General features: G+C 35.0%; 1 protein-coding gene across 8 annotated transcripts in view; it reads right to left on the reverse strand.

Annotated features, from left to right (window-relative positions):
* The window catches only part of LOC126968464 (collagen alpha-1(XXII) chain-like), a 122,985-nt gene that overhangs the window by 59,971 nt on the left and 39,840 nt on the right, over positions 1–23,174 (reverse strand). For all 8 annotated transcript variants that reach the window (XM_050813554.1, XM_050813563.1, XM_050813538.1 and 5 more), the window contains exons 2-3: positions 13,371–13,420; positions 11,360–11,871 (exon numbers count right to left, since the gene is read on the reverse strand). In XM_050813554.1, the coding sequence (XP_050669511.1) occupies positions 11,360–11,871; positions 13,371–13,420 (562 nt within the window). The remainder of the gene's footprint in view (positions 1–11,359; positions 11,872–13,370; positions 13,421–23,174) is intronic.

Below are 23,174 nucleotides of genomic sequence, written 5' to 3' on the forward strand. Positions count from 1 at the left end.
ATGTATGTACACCGATTAATCTGAGATTTATTACCCGATTCACGTAATTTTTGCCATTTGGTCCCATAAAAATTTTACATAGTGTAGCCCAGTAGTTTTCATTTTATGAACACTTTTTATGAGAATTTTTGGAATAAAAAGAACTACGTTTAAAAAAACCGATTTTAAAAACTTAAAAGTATCAAAAATCTAAAAATTTTATTTAATACACCTTTTCCTTTAATATTAATAAAATACTATTATTTGTATAGTGCTACATATTGATAGCTTTGAATTCGGTGCCAAGCCAAATGTAATAGTAAGTACCTACACTCGCCACGCGTGACTTTGAGCGGGATAGCTCCGTGTAGAACAAAACAACCCAAGCCGACAGACACGCATGGCCAGACATCCTTAATAATTACAATAAGTAAGCTGTTTATAATATTAACTTTTATTTTGCTTATGGCTTGGCACCGACTTTAAACATATCAATAGGTAGCACATAGAAATAATAGCATTTTATTAATATTTAAGGTAAGGGTGTATTAAATTTAATTTTTAGTTATTTAATACGTAGTTTTTTTTTCATATTTTAATATTTAGTGTCAGTTAATAATTATAATAAATATTCAACCTGAATGAAATTATATATAATATATAAACAATTATATCATCGAGGTAAACAAAAATTTTCATAAAATGAAAACTACTGGGCCAAACTATGTAATTTTTTTCAGTTTTTTAAGTCGGTTTTTTTAGTCGTAGTTTTTTTTATATTATGTATTTTTAAGTTGTTATAAGGTTTATAATTTTTTTTGGCTAAACTGCTTTCAAGGTAACACCTAACAATTGTAAAGTTCATGTCTATTTATTAGTTATTAGCCCTATCTATATTAACACAGATAAGAATTTGTGAGATGCTTTGAAATAACGGAAAAAATACTAATGTTATCATATATTTTATACTACTACTATTGTTTCATACTCCAACTACAATAATTAATATTTTTATTTATTAAATATAATGAGGTTAATTAAGAACGTGAATTAACAATAATGTATCAGTAATTAATAGAGCAGTATGTATTTCATAAACATATGCTATGAACATGCAAATGTGGAAATAGCTTAATGAACTCATATCGTCTGATTTAATATCAGTCTTTCGGCTAAATTAACGCTTACAAAGCTGTGTATACATTGATCATTTTCTCAAATATTTTATGTTTATTTTTAGTATGAAAAGCGAAAAAAAAATAAAACGACCGTCATGTTAAATTATTGACTAATATTATTAAATCTTAAGACAGTACGATTGGGGTAAGAATTTTGATAATTTGGTTGAAGTTTATCTTCAGGGAGTCTTCTTCTTCATAAAGCGCTTATATTAATACAAAAGTTCATTTTTTTATGGAATAGGAGGACAAACGAGCGTACGGGTCACCTGTTGTTAAGTGATCACCGCCGCCCACAATCTCTTGCAACACCAGAGGAATCACAGGAGCGTTGCCGGCCTTTAACGTACACCTTACGTGCTTTTTTTGAAGGTACCCATGTCGTATCGTCCCGGAAACACCGCACAAGGAAGTTCATTCCACAGCTTTGTAGTACGTGGAAGAAAGCTCCTTGTAAACCGCACTGTGGAGGACCGCCACAAATCCAGATGGTGGGGATGATATCCTAACTTGTGGCGTGTCGTGCGAAGGTGGGATTCGGCGGCAGGAATCAGGTTAAACAGCTCTTCGGAACACTCCCCGTGATAAATGCGGTAGAAGACACACAATGAAACGACGTTTCTACGCAACGTAAAGTGATCCAGCCGTTCACAGAGCACTGGGTCCCCGACAATTCGAGCTGCTCTGCGTTGCACGCGGTCAAATGGATCGAGCTGATACTGGGGTGCGCCAGACCAGAGATGACAGCAATACTCCAGTGTGGCCAGACCTGCGCTTTGTACAGCGCTAGAATGTGGGCCGGTGTGAGTTCATAGAGAACAATTGAGAGGGCTATGGTCGGAGTTTCCCTGCGAGATTGAATCAGAAATAGGAAATCCGTAGGAGGACTAAAGTCACTGACATAACCCAAATAGTTGCGAAAATGAAGTGGCAGTGGACAGGGCACAAAGCTCGATGTACAGATGAAGTCATGGGGTAATGAAGTCCTCGAATGGCGATGGGAGACATAGTGTTGGTAGGCCCCCCAAAAGATGGAACGATGATCTGGTCAATATCACTGGTATAGGTTGGATGTAGGCGGTCATGGGTATCTTTGGGGGAGGCCTTTGCCCTGCAGTGGACATTTTCCAGCTGAAATGGAAATTAATACAAAGGCTGATAAAACACCCCACCCTTCTTTGCATCGACTTTCCTTAATTTGGGTTAAAAGGTCTTAATTGTAACTACTATACTACTACTAATATAATATATGCAATTAAACTGTGAATCATCATGAAATAATAGGAAGTATAATAAATCATATTTTAACCAGCAGTCAAGCAACTGTAGGAAATCAAGTACATTATAGAAAACGCTTCGACGAGTTCGCCTGCCCAATACGCTGTTCTTCAAGGCAGAAAATTATTCTTAAAGAGAGTGTCATTTTTTTTTTATTTCAATAAGGGATGAGACGAGCAGGACGTTCAGTTGATGGTAATTGATGCGCCCTGCCCATTACAATGCTGTGCCGCTCTGGATTCTTGAAAAACCCCAAAAAATCTGTGCGGCACTACAAATGCGCTCGTCACCTTGAGACATAAGATGTTAAGTCTGATTTGCCCAGTAATTTCAATAGCTACGGCACCCTTCAGCCCGAAACACAGTAATGCTTACAATTTACTGCTTCACGGCAGAAATAGGTGCCGTTGTGGTACCCATAATCTAGTCGCATCCTGTGCAAAGGAGCCTCCCACTAGTAGGTGGGTGGCAATTCTTAGCATGAAACGAAGTAAACAAATTATTATGATTTGACCATTAAAAGACGAACGTCAGTTTTACTCTTTTTGACGGCCTTTTGAATAACAGTTACATAACATACATATATTTTGTATGTAAATTGCAATTTGACAGTATTGTAGTCTGTCAAAGTATTTATTATTAAATAAGAACACCAAACAACTCATACACTCGTATTTTAATTGCAACAAAAGACGTACTTTCTGTCTAGTTATCATATTAATGCGAAGGCGCTGTCCGAGAATGTGTACTAAAAATATAAGTAATACATACCGTGTGTACACACCTTTATTATTAACACACACCTTGCTTTATTTTACAAATTATATTATTTGAATTTGTATACCGACAGATTGCGAATTTAATTTAGTATTCAAATAAGGATAGTAATTATTATATTTACCTAGCTATACATGCCTTGCAAATAATTTGTATTAGGTTAAATATTTAAAACTAATAACGTGAATAACGTGATAACGGACTTTAATATTTTAACTACCGGCTGCTTATATTTGATTTAATTGATTTATTATTCATAGACTTACAATAAACTAGCGTAACGACAAACAAAATGTGTGGGAGAGAAGAATATAATAAGAATATATACTATAACGGAAACACAGAAAGATAGAAAAGGTTACTGTAACTGATTTTAGTTGACTAGTCGTAAAATGTCAGGCACGGTTGGCATTATCTCCCTAGTATTTTGAATATGAAACTCTCGTGGTGGTCAATATGGATTGACAAATCAAAATTGGCCACGTATTCCGGGCTGTCGGGTCGTCTATATCGCTAGTACATTCCAAGGTATTATCAATAATTAGACATTTTATGTATAGAAGGTTAAAGTAATAAAATTAAGAATAAACTAATAATTGTTTTTTGTTGACACACTTTTACTCAAATTATTAACCCCAATTAAGGAATACATAAGGATTATTTAAAATTGATATACTTTAAAATTTATACAAATAATAACACAAATATTTTTACCGAGCGGAATTCAAACCCCGGACCCTTCGGTTCAAGGTCACAAACCAATTTACTAAAGTCAATAGTTATTATTAGTACAGTAGTTGCATAGACCTACACAAACTACATAATATAGTTGAACTATAATGTGAATATGTGAAATAAATTAAAAAAAAAAGCATAACTAACAAAAGCAGAGTTCGCGATAATAGAAAAGAATCCACTACTCACAAGCAAACACATGGACCACCTATTATTACACATAATTTTATAAAAGGGAACAACCTCTCTCACGATACAGCTTCAAGAAAAGATATTTAAACTAGAACGAAAATACCTGCCACGGGAGCTTATACTAATAGATAGCCCACAGATGTGACTTCGTAATAGAAAAAAAAAGGTATTTTAGTTTAGTATATTTGTTAAATAATGAGACATTTTTGTAGTAACATTTAAAGTGTACTATTTTCTTCAAAATTACTACTACTAACTCAATCAAAACTTCTAAACCCATCAATCAATTCAGTTAAAAAATTTCCTTCTTTAGTGTTAATTCACAGACACATGAGTCTCATGCCCGATTTTGACGAGACAACGTCCTGAGGATGCCTCGTGTCGATGGTGTGTGCTAAACACGTGTCGAATTGTTTTAAAAACAAATATGTGCGGAATTAACACTAAAGAAAACTTAAATCATTTCTACGTATATGTATAACCCAAAAGCTCCCAAAGAATACCACGAAACAAAGTAAACTCCTCTACGAATGTTTACTAATAGACACAAATAGTAAAGATACTACACATACTATTGAAACTACCAGGCTTACTTGGTAACAGACACATAACCCAACAATCGCAATCGATTCAGCAAACTGGTCAAAATTTATATTATATTGAAATCGTTCTACGCAACAGCTTTCCCATTGTCATGTTGGGTTCATGGGTCTTCAAGTTGACCTCAATTGAATCCGATTTTATTCGACCTCAATAGCTCCGTACAACTTTCAGTTATTATTATTATTATTTTGTATTTAAGAAGTGTAAATCAAACCGGTTATGAAATTACTAAGATTGATGAGAAGCAAAGTCGCTTAACTGCCGCTTCCGAAATTCCGAAATTTTGAACATCACTGACAATCTATAATTCAATCTACATATATGTTCATGTTCAGTGTTGAAGTTCTCAAAACTAAATTAAGACCTTACTTCAGAAATATTGATTACACATTCAAAAATACTTCACTATCCGCCATTTTAGCTACAGACACTGAAATTATTTTAGTGTCTGAACATGATAATTTTTTGTAGAAAAACAAATATTGGTCAAACAAAGTCTACCCATTTGAACACCTTGTAACCTGGATTTATACGTATTGTTTAGTTAACCCAACATTTCGTTGCCTGTACAGGTCAACTTTTGATGTTGGTAAGCGAAACTGGCGCAATAGGTAGAAAATTTTCTAACTCATATTATGTAAACCACCTCTTCCATTAAAAAGACGCATAATGTAACATATTAACCCTTTTCAGACTTCATTCAAAGGGCACTGGAATGTGATGATATTATTTAAAAGCTATAATAATGTTTTTGCATTATATATATTATGTTAGTATAAATAAATTATTTGAAGCCAAAATTGCTACCCAGAAGCAACCGTTTTAAACTTTCAAATTACTTTGATGCGATGTAAAAATTCAAATATTCCAACAAAATGTTTCCTTCCTTAACATGACAGAAATAGGCCAAAACATTCCTTTTGCTCTCTAAATATTTGCTTCCAAGCTTAACTTTGTAGACGTGCAGTGTGTACGTACATTTTATTTTTAGAATTTTTTTTCGTATCAATGCTTCATATAGGTATTTTAGATTATACTTGATGTTCTGCTCCGTTATTTAATATTATTTTGAAAGTTCACTTTAGTTCATTTGAGATAATATAGTGTATTTTGTATGAGTATACAAGAGATAGAGTAGTGATCGATATGAAATAGAATTATCAAATTTATCTCGTATTTGTGTTTCTGAAATTCTGAAGTCCGAGCAAAGTCTAAATACGCTCTCTGTAGATCTAAGCTAGTATTATCAAATTTACATAATCGTTTATTTAATTTTTCGTTAGACTTAACTCCGGATAGCATAAAAAAGATTCAGCCGAGTATCGTTAGTTTGATTCGTTAAGTTAATAAAGAAGCTGTCCGGTGCAGCCCGGAAAAGATTCAGAAATCTTCTCCAAACGGATATGCCTGTAGAGGAAGCGTTAGCCAAAATGCCTTGGAATGATCTACAGAAAGCAGGTCACAACCCTCCACCACCTGAAGCGAAAGCTGAAAAACGTGGCAGGTTAGAGGAGATTTCTCCGAAAACCCAGCCGAAGAAGGTACACAGGCTAGATGACACTCAGTCAACCTCGGGGAGACCTAGCTTCAAGGAGGTAACCGGGTCCTCACGTGTGGGCATTCGACATACCCATACTGTGAGCGAAATGCGGAAAGTGCTCCGCGCACTTCTTGCTTTGATTACCGGGGCTGAACAAGGTACCGGGCCGACATTTTTGGGCTTTGCCCACAAGCCTGGCTGGATACTGGTGACTTGTGAAAATGATTTCAGCCTAGAGTGGCTTGTGGACAAAGTCAAGGATCTGAAGCCGTGGCCGGGGGCAGAGCTCTCATGCATGTCGGAGGAACAACTGCCCAAACTCATAGCCACGACTTTTCTGCCGAACACTGAGGCTGACACAGTTGAAGAGGCACTGAAGCTGATCCGAGCGCAAAATGCGGGACTGAACACCGAACACTGGAAGGTGCTCCACGCGAGGGAGGACAAGGGAGGCCAAGTGGTCACTTTTTCTTTGGACGATCCCTCCGCGGAGACTCTGAAAGAGTCCGAGTGCAGAGCTGCCCTTGGTTTTAGAAAGATTAATTTTAAGATCAAGGGCGTCTCTGAGGTTCTGCAGCAGCGAGTGGACAGCAACCCACCCAGACCAGCGGGCCTGTGCGACCGGGAACATCCGGGATCTCAAGGACCCCGCAACGGCCGGCTGCCCCCACAACTACGTCCCAGGGCAAAGGGCCGATGTCGAGGAACGTCTCAGGTCCCCTCAGGGGAGGGAAGGATCAGAGTTGGGCAACTTCTGGCCGCGGGCGGAAACACCCATACCAGAAGACAGACCGACCTAAGCCTTCCACCTCCGGTGGGATCCAATGACGCACCGCAGTAATAGGGCGAGGATACTCCAGGCAAACCTCCACCACGCCAAAGCTGCTACTGCAGTAATGGAGAAATGCCTTGCGAGTAGTGAGATCCTCTTTGCCCTACTACAAGAGCCGTGGGTTAACACCGGCAAAATACTGGGACTGTACACCGCTGGTAAGGTAATCTACAAAACCCAGAGCTTGCATAGTCTTCAACAAGAACACTAATTTCTTACCTGTTACAGAGGTCTGCACCGACGACCTTGTTGCGACGTACATCTGTTTCAAAGGTTGGGAAGGCACCAAGGTGATCGTTTGCTCGGCGTACCTTCCTTATGAAGGTACGCCGAATGAAGAAAGAGACCCGACAACAGAATTGGCGAGAGTGGTCGAGTAAGCATGACGCAACAACGCCGAACTGATTGTCGGGGCCGACGTCAATGCGCACCACACAACTTGGGGAAGCAGCGACGTCAACCACAGAGGTGAGCAACTTCTTAATTTCTTAGACACTAACGGCCTACAGGTACTAAATAGAGGTAATAAGCCAACCTTCGTTACCTCGAATAGGCAGGAAGTTCTAGATATTACTTTCGCTACCGACAACATTGCCAGGCGAATATCAAACTGGCGAGTCAGTGATGAAATTTCGCTATCGGATCACCGACACATAGCATTTGACATCTTGGCTTGCCTCGAAAAACAAACGTATACGTTTAGGGATCCAAAGAAAACAAACTGGACTGTCTACAAAGAGAAACTCAGGAGTAATTTGGAGAATATCCCTAAGCGCATCAGAACCCTGGATGAGCTAGAGTTGGCAGTGAAAGTAACCAGGGATGGCATCACTGACGCCTACGAGGCTAGCTGCCCTCTCTCCTTACAACACTCAAACAGGAAAGTGCCTTGGTGGAATTCAAACTTGAACAAATTAAGGAAGAAATCCAGAAGGCTGTTTAACAGGGCTCAAAAGACCCAATAATGGGAACCCTACGTAGAAGCCCTAACAGAATACAACAGAGAAGTTTGGAAGGCCAAACGAGCATCTTGGGAGAGGTTCTGCGAGGATTTATCTAAAACTCCCCAAGGAGCCCGAGTACACAAACTGCTCGCCAAGGACAAACCAAGCCAAATCGGCCTGCTTAAGAGACCAGATGGATCTTTCACAGCCGACGAGGTAGAAAACGTAAGAGTACTGATGGCCCACCACTTTCCGGGGGCTACCCATCAACCATCTGTAGCAACGCCTACACAACGGCCTCTTGACGAGGACTGGCGTAGAGCGGCAAAGATAATCAGACCCCGGGATATAAGGTGCGCCATCAAGACTCTGAAACCCTAAAAGTCAAGCGGTCTAGACAACATTTTTCCAGCGCTTCTTCAAAAAGGTTTGGATATCCTAGTACCGCTACTAGTCAAGATATACCGGGTAAGCTTTGCCTGGGGCTATCTTCCAGAACAATGGACTAAGGCTAAAGTACTATTTATACCTAAGGCAGGCAGAAAGGACTACTCCCTGCCAAGCTCCTTCAGACCCATAAGCCTTACCTCCTTTCTCCTGAAAGTTATTGAGAAAGTCTTGGACAGACACATAAGAGAGGATGCTCTAAGCCTAAAGCCCATTAATAGTTCTCAACACGCCTACTGTAGAGGCAGGTCTACAGAAACGGCCCTTCTATAACTTGTGGATAGAGTCGAGAAGATACAAGATAAACAGATTGCACTCTGTGCGTTTCTAGACATTGAGGGCGCCTTTGACAATACCCCGATAGACACGCTAGTGAAGGGACTAACTAACAAAAATGTAGACTCCACCATTGTCAAATGGATAAGGTAAATGCCCTCAAATCGCAAAGCTCTAATCTCCCTCCATGGGACATCACTGGAGCTATACACTACGCGAGGTTGCCCACAAGGCGGCGTTCTTTCGCCACTTCTATGGACACTAGCAGTAGACGAACTACTTAGTAAGCTGGCAGAACTCAGGATCGATGCACAAGGGTACGCAGACGACCTAGTTATTATCGTCAGAGGTTTCTGCCAAAGCCTACTAAGCTCTATATTGCAAAAGGCGCTAAACACCATCTCACAGTGGTGTACAGCCAACAAACTGTCAGTCAACGCAGGAAAGACTGTTATTGTGCCATTCACGAGGAAACGGACACTTAACAAACTGAAGTCTCCCACCTTGAACGGCTCTACTTTATAATTCTCAGCTGAGGTTAAGTATCTGGGAGTCACATTCGACCAGAAACTCACATGGAATTCTCACATCGACAAAGCCGTGAAAAAGGCCAAAACAACCTTGGGTGTATGTCGACGTCTGGTAGGGAGACATTGGGGAATGCGCCCCAAGATCCTCCTATGGCTATTCACAGCAATTGTGAGACCAACAATCACATACGCCTCCATTGTGTGGTGGAACAAAGCCAGCCAGAAAACAACTGCAGACAGACTAAATAGCCTGCAGAGACTTGCCTGTATGTTGGTAACCGGGGCCATGACGTCTACTCCTGGTGCGGCCATTGAAGCAATGCTAAACCTACCGCCTCTTCCACTGTTCATACAGCAAGAGGCGAAGGCAAGCATGCTGAGGGCAATCGCCCAGGGGGGTTCATGTAACTGGATGTCGCAAAGACTTTAGAGGACTCAGTTCTGCGAGACCACATATTAGGCATGTTCCCTGATCAGATAATTACACAATTAATCTCTGTTAAACACTATCGTGGAACTACCTTCCAGGGACGACTAGATGAACAACAAAGTCACGTGGAAGGACGGGAGCCTCATGTGGTTCACCGATGGGTCCAAAATGGAAAATGAAGTTGGCTGTGGGGTCTATGGAGAACGCCCCAGGTTTAAATCCAGCACAAACCTGGGAAGCTTTACCTCCATATTTCAAGCAGAGGTGTACGCCATCCTGGAATGCGCGGAAACCAATATCCAAAAAGGCTACTTCAATCATAACATATACATTCACTCTGATAGTCAGGCAGCATTGTTGGCTTTAGAAGCTGACTTGACGTCGTCTAAGTTAGTCAATAATTGCGTTGAATGTCTGAATTAATTAGGCATGAAAAACAGAGTGATACTAAGATGGGTCCCAGGGCATGCCGGAATGAAATGGCCGATGAGCTCGCAAGAGCTGGGGCTAAAGCAGTCCAATATGGTCCGGAACCCATTTGTGGACTGCCCAAGAGCGCCATCCGACACACCCTGAGTAACCAATGTAAACAAGAAGCACTTAAACGCTGGAACAACTCTTCAGGCTTAAACCACTCTAAAGCACTGATAAGGGCATTCAACAGTAGCTATGCGAATGAAGCCCTATCATTGAACAGGAAAAATCTATGCATACTCACTAGGATGCTAACCGGGCACTGTCGCCTAAACAAGCACCTCAGTGTGGTCGGCATCAAAAGCGACAAAGCTTGCAGGTTCTGCCTTGAGGATGATGAAACACCTATTCATCTACTCTGCGACTGCGGCCCACTAATGCATAAGCGTAACACAATCTTTGGTGACTACTTCGTGCCACCAGATAGTGTTTGCAACACTCGCGTCAAGGAACTACTGCGGTTCGTAAAGGCGGCAGGGCTTGACGATGAGCTTTAGTATGAGTGGCGAACACAATAGTCCAATTCTGGACGCGGTGTTACTAGAAATCTTTTAGGACTAGGAAATAGCCACCCTCTTCAAATAATAATAATAATCGTTAATTTGCTCCTAAGAATTGAAGAGTTCCGTTACTTTGTCATGGAATCCGTAATTAGAACCTAACCAAACTCTCACCAAACTATCTTTGAAGTATATCCTTTCCAATTAAAAAAGAATCATCGAAATCAGTTGGCGCAATATTGAGTTATTCGTAAATGTATCATCCACTTTGCTAATTTAAGACTTTTATGGTTTTCTCATGGATGCCACTGTCCGATCTGGACCAAATTACAATGGAACCACACGGGAAGCACCAGCTTTCAAATAAAAAAGAGAATTATCAAAATCGGTTCACCCAGTGGAAAGGTTTGAGGTAACAAACATAAAAAAGAACATACCGGCGAATGGAGAACCATTTTTGAAGTCGGTTAAAAATACCTGATATCGTTGCACAAAATAATTTTTTAACTAGCAATTTTTATTTTTAATTCGTGTAAGTTTGAGTCTGCCGATAAAATTAAGACACTTGACTTGTTAAGAAATTTCCACAGCCAATAAAATATAATAAATCTTAAAGTAAGTATGTACGACTCTTAATTTCTTACCTGAAAAGTATTGGTATCAAAAGTGTTGATTTTCCCAAACACTATTTTAGAGATATTCTTTTTTAATTCGATATCCTTTATTGATATTTCTGTTATTTCACTATCCATTTTACAGTCGATATACAACTGCACTTTATCCTTTTCAACATGTAGTAATATCTCAGTTAATTCAATAAGTTGGTCGCTTGTTATCGTAAACGAGATATCACTGTTGGATAAACCATTGATATATAAAATCAAGCGAACAATATCTACACCACCGGGCTCAAAACAAACGGCTAGATTTTCATTTTCATCAGTTGTTATTGAGAAAAGGCATGATGTATCATCAACAATACTTAAACTTAAAACAGAATGTATATCATACGGAGGAGACAAATTTATATCTTCTTGCAACGGTAGCAAAATTATTTCATCCGGTTTTAATTTAATTAAGTCGAAATTGTCTGGTCCAGTTATTGATTCATATTTTTCTGTGTTTTCTGTAACATCACTGAGTATGTTGTATATATCTGAAACAAGAGAAAAAAACATTAATATATCTTAAGCATATACCGTTTTATAGATGAACAAGCCATTGTAGTATATAGTAAAAAATGTTTAAATACTTTTTTCCGACAGCATCTTTGCCAGACAATGTGATTGCAATTGGCATGGGATAAGGGAATTTGATTATTTGAGTCATAAAATTATGGATACATTCAATAATAATAGTTTGGATGGCAGCAGGTTTTGGTCAACACGGACATATTAAAAATAAGCATCTTTCGAAGTTGCTTTAACGTACACAAGTTTAACAAATTTAATTAATATTATACTATTTAAAAGGGATATAATGCATAACATTATAAATGAATTTGAAAATGAATCATTGTTGATCCTAACAATATTATGACGTGTTCTAAAGCTTTAGTTTACTAAGATATAGTCATTTTTAAGCAAAACAAGTCAATAGTCACAACAACGGGTATATACTCGTAAAATAAATTCTTAGAGAGAATAATTGTTACTGAATAGTACTCGCTTAGAAAAATCGGTTTAGAACGCAGACGTAGATTGAATTATATAAAAATAAAATTTACTTTTGATATAAGAGAAGAGACTACTTCAGCTGATGGTAATTGATACGCCCTGACCATTACAATGTAGTGCCGCTCAGGATTATTGTAAAACCCAAAAATTCTGAGTGGCACTACAACTGCACTCGTCACTTTGAGACATAAGATGTCAATTCTCATTTGCCCATTAATTTCACTAGCTACGACGCCCTTCAGACTGTATGTAATTTAATGTCTTAGCCTGAGATCTATAGAACGTACTTAGACTTTGCTCAGACTTCGCTTACGTTAAGCTTAGCTGAGTGTGATAAAACGAGAACTTGACTTTTGCATTGGGATGTCTTAGCTTAGTCTAGTATTATTTCAGCTGTCAAATGACTATAAAAACAAAATCTAAGAATATGCTAAGCTGACACTCAGCTAAGTTTTACGTTAGTAAAGTCTGAGCAAATTCTAAGTAGGCTCTATAGATCTATGGTTGGAATTCAATTGTTTGATGTCAAGGTGAGCAACTTGTCTATTATTATAAGAAAAACTGACGATTATCAGTAATAATATTACAATAATAACTATTAGGCTACACTATGATTAAATCTGATATCTATATCCTCCTTGCGTCGTATTCCTCATTGCTGAGGGTGGTGATTTCTCTTTGGCTACATTCAGTGCGTCATGAAGTATCCAGAGATGGGCGGATTTGGTCAGACTATCTTATAGGGCTGCGACCTCTGGGGGTCGACCTTTCCAGTAACCATCAGTTGTTCGAGGTTGTGGCCATTTTTTCTGGCGATATGTACAAAGTACACTAAGATTCTACGGACACAGATGGATGTGAGTTTGGTTTTTACACCTAGAGTGTGAAGGAGGGATTGGTTGGTGCAAAATGCTGTCCAAGCTATTTACTATCTGATATACTATCCTACAAAATTGAAAAAAAATGATAAGAAACTTACATTCGCTTCTACAATATTCTAATTGTAAGCAGCATATACTAAATATGTACCTGAAAAGAGAAAAAATGTTTTAGACTTGATTTACTGTGGTTACATTTAACATATTTTAATTCCTGAGTATATAATATAGGCATACAGCTTCCTTAAAGGCCGGCAACGCTCCTGTGATTCCTCTGGTGTTGCAAAAGAATATGTGCGTGGTGATTACTTAACACCAGGTGACGCGTTCGCTCGTTTGTCCTCCTTTTCCATTCAATTTTTTTTTCAAATTTAAATTTTCTAACTAACTTAATGAACATTAAAGATTCATAAAATTTCTAATATTATGTTTTATTGTTAGACAATGAGCAATAGATGATATAAAAATAGATGAGCTATTAGCTATACCCAACTTAGGAGGGTAAATTCTTAATAAATAATGAAATAATATTTTGCCTTTTGCCTTAAGTTTCCTTTACTTCAAGTTGATTTTAACAAAATGAAGCTATCGGACAATTCCCACTTCAATACCACTTCAGAATTTTGTAGTTTTTGCACGCCTTATTTTCATTTCCGAATGGATAATTTCTATTTCTGACTTTCAATACGTGTCTGTGAAATCAATAAAAAAATTACTTCCAAAAAACAATTCTATAGATTGCCAAGCTTCAAAGTATAAAGAACTACTAAGGAAATAAATATAATAATTAAAGAGAGGAGGCGTGTAGGTTTCAATAGAAAACCAATTATAAAGTAGAGAATAATTTTACATTAGGAATAGCATGATTAACAAGAAATGCTTATTACTGAAAATTTTACATTTTTGCTTTTTTAGTGTTAAAACGATGTTTTTGTATGGTGGTAAGCAGGCGCCCTAGTCTTTCACACTAATACATTTCTGGGTATCGACCTGAAGGTCTTGGTACAAATGAGAACACTATATATTAAAACAAATATTATTGTTATAAATAAAATTCTAGAATATCAGCTAAAAATTATAGCAAATCCCCCTATATTCAATATTAAACCCTGAAACTAATTCTCATATATTATTGAATTATCGTCGGTTCTTGTAGAATGCAAAGGTTCAAATTAATTCGTCGTTTGTAGGATTGAAAATAATGTTCGAAGATTTCGTTAGACAAACAGACATACATAGGTGCCAAGTTAATTAAAGCGTGTTCAAAATGTTATTTGATCAATCATTTATTAAATACTTAAAAAAAACTAATCTGAAATATAGTTAATTTGATATAAGTATGAGAAATTGTTACATAAAAGATAACCACCATTTTACATTTTACATATTATATTGTAATTTGAAATGATTTTTAAATCGATGTACTTAAATGTAAATCTTGATATAAAAGAGTGGCAATGAGTTTCTTGCTACTTCTTCTCATTAGCTCAACCCTTTACGAAGTAGCGGTAGATTGAATAAGAAAAATATTTTATTTTTTTTGACATTCATAAGTGTCATTTCCGTGACCTACGTGAATAAACTGATTTTGATTTTTGATTTGATTTTACCAAAGAGAAACAAGTCGAGAAGTGAATGCAATAAAATTGCTTCTTCCAAAATTTAAATTTCTTCCAAAAAAAAAGTCTAGAATATTTTCGTTACAAACAGTAACAACTCGAGTTGTTTTCTTTTGGAACCCTTTTCTGAATTGTTACTCTTTGAAATTGAGGTATCAATATTATTGTGGTAAATTAAAATGCTTTACCTTCGCCTTATGCCAATACGAGAAAAATACTCAAATAATAATTCTGTTGCCTTGAATCATTATATTAGCAATCCGCTTATAGGCGGATACAGTTATAATTTCATTATTGTATTTCATATTGTTATTATATTATTTATTTTCTTTATTCTGTAACGAGTGCGGAGAATAATGAAATATCTTAAGATTCATTCATAATAATGGACTTGATTCTCTTAATACAATCGTGTATTCGTTCCATTGTTGTATTAAAATAAGTATTCAGGAAATTCTGAATCGTCTGATATTCAAATAGGTTATAAAATACGCCTGATTTATTATTACTTTGATTTGATTGAGGTTTATTACGGCTTTATTCATTATAATAATGAGCTGGTTCATTCTTTCCTATTTAAAGTGTAGTTTATGTTTTTTTATTAATATTCTTTGAAATATTTTTAGGTTTGGAAATATGTTTAGATTAAATAAACATTGTTCATAATTTCAAAATAATCATATTATTGAAACAACTGTATAATGTATATATTTCAAAATGGCTTCACTTAAGTTGAATCGGTGTAGGTATCGACTAGTTTAGGACCAATCTTTGATCCTTCAACAGGGTGAGTATGATGAGGTTAAGAATTAGTTCAACAATGATTAATTGAAATTAGACATAAGCTGTACTGCAGGTGCAAAACCATGGTATATATATTACAACACAAAGTCATAAACATACATGACTACATAAAAACTTTCACGTCTCGGTAACAAACATTCATATTCATCATATTTGTATTGGGGCTGGGGGATTCCTTCGGAAGATCTGTTTCGTTTCCTTATAGTAATATATTCTTATATTTATAGTTATATATATGTATATATTATAATGAAAATGGTCTTTGTTTGAGGTTCTTTCAAGCCTTTACCACTCATCGTATCGACATAAAATTACCACCATTCGATGCGAAATTTATCCTAGATGGTTTATGGCTACTTATTTTTTTAATGTATTAAGTTTTAATATTTTTTAATTTGTTTATTCAGATTATATATCATTATAATTATAGGACTTATTTGTTTAAGGTGTACGTGGATTGATGCGTCATCTCAGTTGGTATTGTTTTGTTTTTAACCTGCTCGTGTTTGTAGTGAAGTTTGAGTTTCTATAATGCATCACTTTGCTTGGATTGTAATATATTTGTAAAACGATGAAGCTGTAAGTGTTGATTTGGGGCAGTGGCAGTAATTTTCTTGTCACTACTCAAGACCTTTTGGAGGGAACCCGCGAGGCACGAATTCGAGCAACGCATCGCAACATAAATCTTGGTTATTAATTAAATTTGTTTTAATTAGTAGTCGTAAACTATTAGTTAAATTTCAAACGTAAATAGTTTCAAAAGTTTGGATTATTAAGTAACTCACAAAGTTACTATTGTTATTAATTAATATAGCTATTGTATAAGACATTTATTTAAGTATTTGACAGGCCAAGAAAAGTGCGAGTGTTATAAACTATTATAATAATAGCACTTTGGAAGATACGAAATAAATTCCGGTTGGGAAGTCTAAAGTGGAAGTGGTAAACGTGGTAGACAACGTGTAGAAAAATTCAACATAGATTGATTTCGTATGAAAATATGCTATTCGTTTCATGTACTCTACAAAATTTCTACTTTAAATTTATTTAAAAGGATTTTGAAACATTTTAAGTGAATTCGTTTGAAGGGATGATTATTTTAATTTAACTTGAGGCTTTAAATTATTTTTGCCGGACAGTGACCCATATTCCTGGAAAAGAAATGTGTTTTACCACATAAGGCATTAGTTTCAATAAAATAAAATACACCTAAGTCACCTTTCATTATAAGGTTACAGATAAGTTAAGTTTTTATTTTTATTTCATTATTGTTATGGCAATGTCACCAGATGGCCCAACGAAAGACCAGCGCTGGTCTTCAAACCAAATAACATACTACAGTTTGATTTTCTCTTTATTAAAATCTATTAAATTGTCAGTATTTACGTGTATCTATAATATCCAATACGTAATAAATAAAATTATTTGCTATTTCAAAATATTGTACAGACTACAAATATTTCTTTATTGATTTTGTTTTAAAATATATACTTACGTATGTTAAGAGACGCGTTTTTTCGGAAAAAAGTGTAACATTATTAACACAAAAAGAAGATGGGTACACGTAGTATAGCAAATGAAAAAGGACAATCAAGTCCACACATTAATATGAAATAAGTACGAGTAATATGATAATATTAAAGCCTATTTAATTCCAATCTACTATTAAAATTACATTCTTACAGTTATATTACAGTTATCATGTATGATTACATCCATTATAATAAATATTACTTATTAATATTGTTACAATTATTTACATAGTAAGTATAAATTATATACATTTTACAAAATCAAACATGAACAAATATAATTTTCTTGGTATTAATAAGTCTTCATCATTATTGATTGGAACCCCTTTTTGGGTATATAGGCCTCCTCCAGCTTGTTCCATACCTCTCTGTCCATTAGTTTCTATTTCCATAAGTTTCCTGCTATCGTTTTTATGTCTTCTATCCACCTTTTCCAAGAACGTCCTTTTCTCCTTTTTCCTATTGGTCCTTCCCACATAGTTGCCTGAGGTCCATCTATTGTGTCTACATCTTACTATATGTCCAGCCCACTTCCACTTCTGTCACAGAGCATAATGTAACAAATATTTAAATTTATTAAAGTAATTATATACGCTGGTTTCATGCCCTCTTGAATATTAAACAACGAAAACGAGTCACTTGCTAGCGTTGATATTAAACTCCTACATGAAATCACTTTCATGATAAATTAAATTAAGTATTCATAATATGAAGTTTGATGAACACTCTTGAGTAATTAACCTCACTCAGAGTTTGTCTTTATATTTGCATAATTCTAAGCGTAAACTTTGTGTAATTTAGTAGCGCACCGATAACATGGTATAAATTTCATTTGTTTTTAAGGTTTCCCTATATGTAAAACTAGCTGTTCCCGCCCGCTTCGCTAGGCGGATTTTAAAAGAACATAAATTAAACAATAAAAAAACAAGTAGCCATAAACCATCTAGCATAAATTTTGCATCGAATAGTGGTAGTTTCATGTCGCTACGATGAGTGGTTTAGGCGTGAAAGAGCCTCAAACAAAGACCATTTTCATTATATATATATATATATATATATATAGATAACTGTATTTCGCAGGTATACTGTCAAAGCCGTGATATTATAATTTCAGTAGTAATGTTATACTTTAACGGTAGATTGTCAATCGATTCATTTCTTACAATTTATCGGCCTGGTTTTATTGACATTCTGTCAAATGAAATCGATTAGACACTAGTGAATTTATAGTATCACGGCTTCGACAATATACCTACGACATATTATACACATTCCAAGGGCTATAATATTGAGGATACCGAAAAATAGTTACACACTCACAATTAATTTGCATGCATAACATTTAGAAATAAGGCTTTTATTTTAATATCTTAACACGAAGGTAAACAAAATAAAATACATAAAGGTTTTAAGGGTATGTTGCAGTCTTTGTTTAGAAGTTAAAATAAATTTCAACGCGGACTATATTCGGGGAACTAAAGCTGCGACATGTTGTTTTGCTATTAATATTATTGGAGGCGCTAAGGAAGTTGCATTTACACTCCAACAAACTATAAATATAATATTAAAGATAAATTTTACATACGGAATGTTAACAAATAAGGCTTATTTTTCAATATTTCAATACGAAGGTATAACAAAATTAAATAAATTATAGTTTTAAAACCATACCTAGAAACCAACCCCAGTATTTGTTCCAGTTTGTGTTCAGAATATGTTATATCGAATTAATTTAATTAATTAATATTGAAAATACGGCTGTTTAAATCTTATTACTAAAGATTACATGAGCAATCTGGCAGTCTGGGACTACGTTATGATTGTCTATAACAATTACTTATGCATAGTTAGATTTTATAGTATTATGTTTATACAAGAGCACAAAAAAAATTATTTTAGCGTCGTTTTTCTCTCTTAGAGCACAATATTTTATTTCCAGACAAGGAAGAGGATTTAATAGAGTACAAATTATAAATATTAAAAAATATGGATTAGATAATCCTAATCTTTTAAATTAAAGTCTACGATAACAGAACAATCGGTATTCGATCCACTTTCGCAGTTTTCTGGTTTGACTCTATAAAACGTGATGTGGGCGGCAGTGATCACTTAACACCAGGTGACACGTACGCTCACTTATCCTCTTTTTCCATTAAAATAACGTCAAAGTGCTTCTTAGAATACATAATTTTAAAAACATTAAAATTGCGCGTAATTGTCGTTCTGTAGATAATCTGTTGATCAAATAAGTGAGTACAAGAATTTGAATGAGACGGGCCTTATTTTTTAAGAAGATTTACTGTCTTATTTTTATAATATAAATCACGTATTTTTTAACGTTTTCGTTAGCTTAATCTGTATTCAGGTAAAGAAAATATTTTGATGCTATCAGTTCTTGAGTATATTGATTTTCGAGGACTTATATCATAATCATAAATAAAAATTTAAATCCCAGGTTATAAGTATATTAAGAAAGAAGCAAGAAGACGAATACAAAATTTAAATATAACTACACATAGAATACATTTAGGCTCCTAAAATGTGTATATATATATATATATATAGGTAAATGTGTGTAATATAGATAGTAGGTATAATATACATTTTAGTGTATTACTATAATATGTATACGTTTATATATCTTTGATTATATTATTTTTATTTTATTTTTTAAAAATTTTATATACAAATGATTTTAGTTTTCTTTAGTGTTAATTCCGCCAATATTTGTTTTTAAAACAATTCGACACGTGTTTCGCCTCTCGGAGATTTTGGCGAGACATCACGTCCTAAGGATGCCTCGTTTAGAGGCGAAACACGTGTCGAATTGTTTTAAAAACAAATATTGGCGGAATGAATACTTAAGATAACCTAAATCATTTGTATAATTATGGATTTCCGCAAAGTAACGCCTAATTCAATAAAAAAAAATATTTTATATGTATATATTACTATTACTTATAAATATTATTTTTAATCTTAATTTTTAAGCACTAGTAGTATTGAGCGTAGATAACGCAATATTGTTAAAAATCAGCGGAACACGTGGCTTAGAATACATGTATCATATTCTTATAACTCATTGTCTACACATGTATTTGTATTTCTGTTTGTGTTTTTCTAATAAAATAAATAAATAAATAATCAGCACCATTTTTTTTTCGGCCCGTAATGTAGCAAATAGTTTATAGATACATACGATCTCCGTGATAACTTTTGATGAAGTTTTGAAACTAATAGTGTTAGAAACACTTGGCTTATTAAAATTAAGAAAATTGTCAGAATACTTTGTACTTCAAAAATGTTTTTTCTTGATAAGCGCTGTAATCATTGCAAAGCAAGCAAGAGTATCGATATATTACGGAGCAGTTGTCAACACTACTTGCCTTACAACATATGATGTCCTGATCATAATTAATATTATATAGTTAGTGACCAATCAATACAATACTAGCGACCCTAGCTTCTCGAGGATCTGTGTCAGTAATCCAGAACTTGCTATCGTACAAAAGTATCCTTTTGAACACAATCTTGTTTGAAATCTCATAATTTCATAGTTTCTACCTCATCCTATCCTCTCATCCTCATCCTCTGCCATGCCTTTAATGCATGCTGAGACCAGAATCTAGTTAAGCACGAGCCAATCCCACCCTGGGATCAACCATGGTGGTGATAGACTTTCATGGGACACATAATATGGTTCGAAATATTTGAAAAATCAATAATTACAGCAACTAAGTTTGCTATGTCAAAAATTATTATAATCCTTATCCCCAGAATTAACAAATTATTAAAAAGAACAGGAGCGTTTCGATGAATTGTTTACACTGATCCCTACCGCTGACTTCCTCCATCGCACCCCACGCCAATGACTTAAATATCAATATAATCAACTGGATATGTAGCATTCCTACATTCCTATTCCTAGAAATTCCTCCCATTTCGGCGTATAATCAAACTGTGGAACATAATTCAGTGCATGATGTTTCCAATACGAAACGACATGGGTGCTTCCAAAAAACACACAGCACATTATTTTATATTTCTTATAATTTGGTGTTTCGCAAGAGAGTGTTGACGCCGCTGATTACTTATTTAAAGGTGACCGATACGCTTGTTTGTCGACGACGTAAGGCATTTTACTTTGGGAACATGCTGTCGATGTTAAGGCGAAGGTTAAACAAAAAACACAGAAAGAAGGTGTTTTTAGACAAGTTTGAAAATAAAACATTTGGAGCTATGAACACTACTTTATCCTGTTACACATACCCTTAACTCTTACTTGTAGGTTGCTAATGCTTGCTGTTGGTTAAAGTTAATACTCCAGAGCTATTATGAAATACCAATTTTCTTTGCAGTTAAACAAGTTTTTCTCGGCACGCTGAATTTGTTTAGTATACTACTCTCATAAAAGTTGTTTTTATAGCTTTTAATTTTTTTGTTAAGGTACATTTATTCAGATTAGTAATCAATAATGAGGATTGTAAGCAATTAAACTATTTGTACCTGCTAAAATGTTATATTTTCGACGCAAGAATTTTGAAAATATTGGCTTTGTAACCTAGGAGTCGCCTTAACACTATTTTCACACTGCAGAAACGGGCTATTCGTACCATATAAATTAGGACAGAGAATCATTAAGAACTAAATATAAGTAAATCAATGTTTTGACTTTAACATCGCAATACATTCCAATAAAAAAGTAGTGACATCATAATGTAACTAGAAATAGGGATAAGCTTGCTAGTCATGTTTAGTCTATTCTAATTCTGATTAGCATTTTTTTTACTTACTCGTGTAAAGCATTTAGTATTTGACGTTTTAGTATTTTTGTTGCATCACTTTGCATATTATATTGTAATTGAAATGATTTGCAAATTAAATTGAAAATAAGAACTTGTAATACCTAATGTGTTTTCAAAAGAACAAACCTAAGAATTATTAGCTCATATATAAGTAATATATAATTGACCTACGAAATTAATAATGTTTGATTTGATTTATTCAAACCCTTCAAGAAATATTTTGTGAACCTTGAGCTTGCTATATTATTGTAAGACCAATCACCAGCTCTACAAAATTATATTATAGCATTCTGTGTTAGAACAAACTTCAAGACAATACTTTTTTTATTAAAATCAAAACTATAATCCTTTTTATCCTGTTAAGTTTAGTTTAAACACTAGCCCCGCCACTACACTTAATTGTTTTAATTGAAGTTGAGCTATTTGAGAAATCATCGTCAAATTAAAAAATATACATTAAACCCCGAAACAACAATAACAATTGTACTAGGCGATTTGAAAATGAGACTACCATTGTTAGATATAAAGAGCACCAAATAGCGAGATATTTTGTTCTTAAATATAATGTCACAATGATGGTCAATATCATTTCAAAATTTAAGTAATGAATTGTTTTGATAATTTTAGAATTGAGATTTGTATTGTATACGATTCGTATTACCGAATTTGTGAGCGTGAAATAAACTTGAGTCAAAATATTAAAATTTCTGGCTGATATTATCATAGTTGGCAGATCAGTTGTTACTAGGTCAGTTGTACCCGACCCAGAAATTTTCATAATGACAGCATTTTGTCGAGTGCACGATGTTGAGTTATGAGCGAACTTGTGATTTTATAAAACCGATGTAAATCCTAGTATTTTTCAAATAGATTTCAAGATGTAAAAAGCTTTAGGCTTTTGTACATGCTGTCTTATTTATTTTCAGAAACTGATCAAATCAAACTACCAGTTTACAAGATTAAAATTTACAAATTACAAGAGGCTCCTTTGCACAGGAAGCCGGCTAGATTATGGGTACCACAACGGCGCCATATCTGCCGTGAAGCAGTAATGTGGAATCATTAATGTGTTTCGGTCTGAAGGGCGCCGTAGCTAGTGAAATTACAGGGCAAATGAGACTAAACATAAAGATTGACAATAAACA

Source organism: Leptidea sinapis, chromosome 1 (assembly GCF_905404315.1).
Source record: "Leptidea sinapis chromosome 1, ilLepSina1.1, whole genome shotgun sequence".
Taxonomy (NCBI): domain Eukaryota; kingdom Metazoa; phylum Arthropoda; class Insecta; order Lepidoptera; family Pieridae; genus Leptidea; species Leptidea sinapis.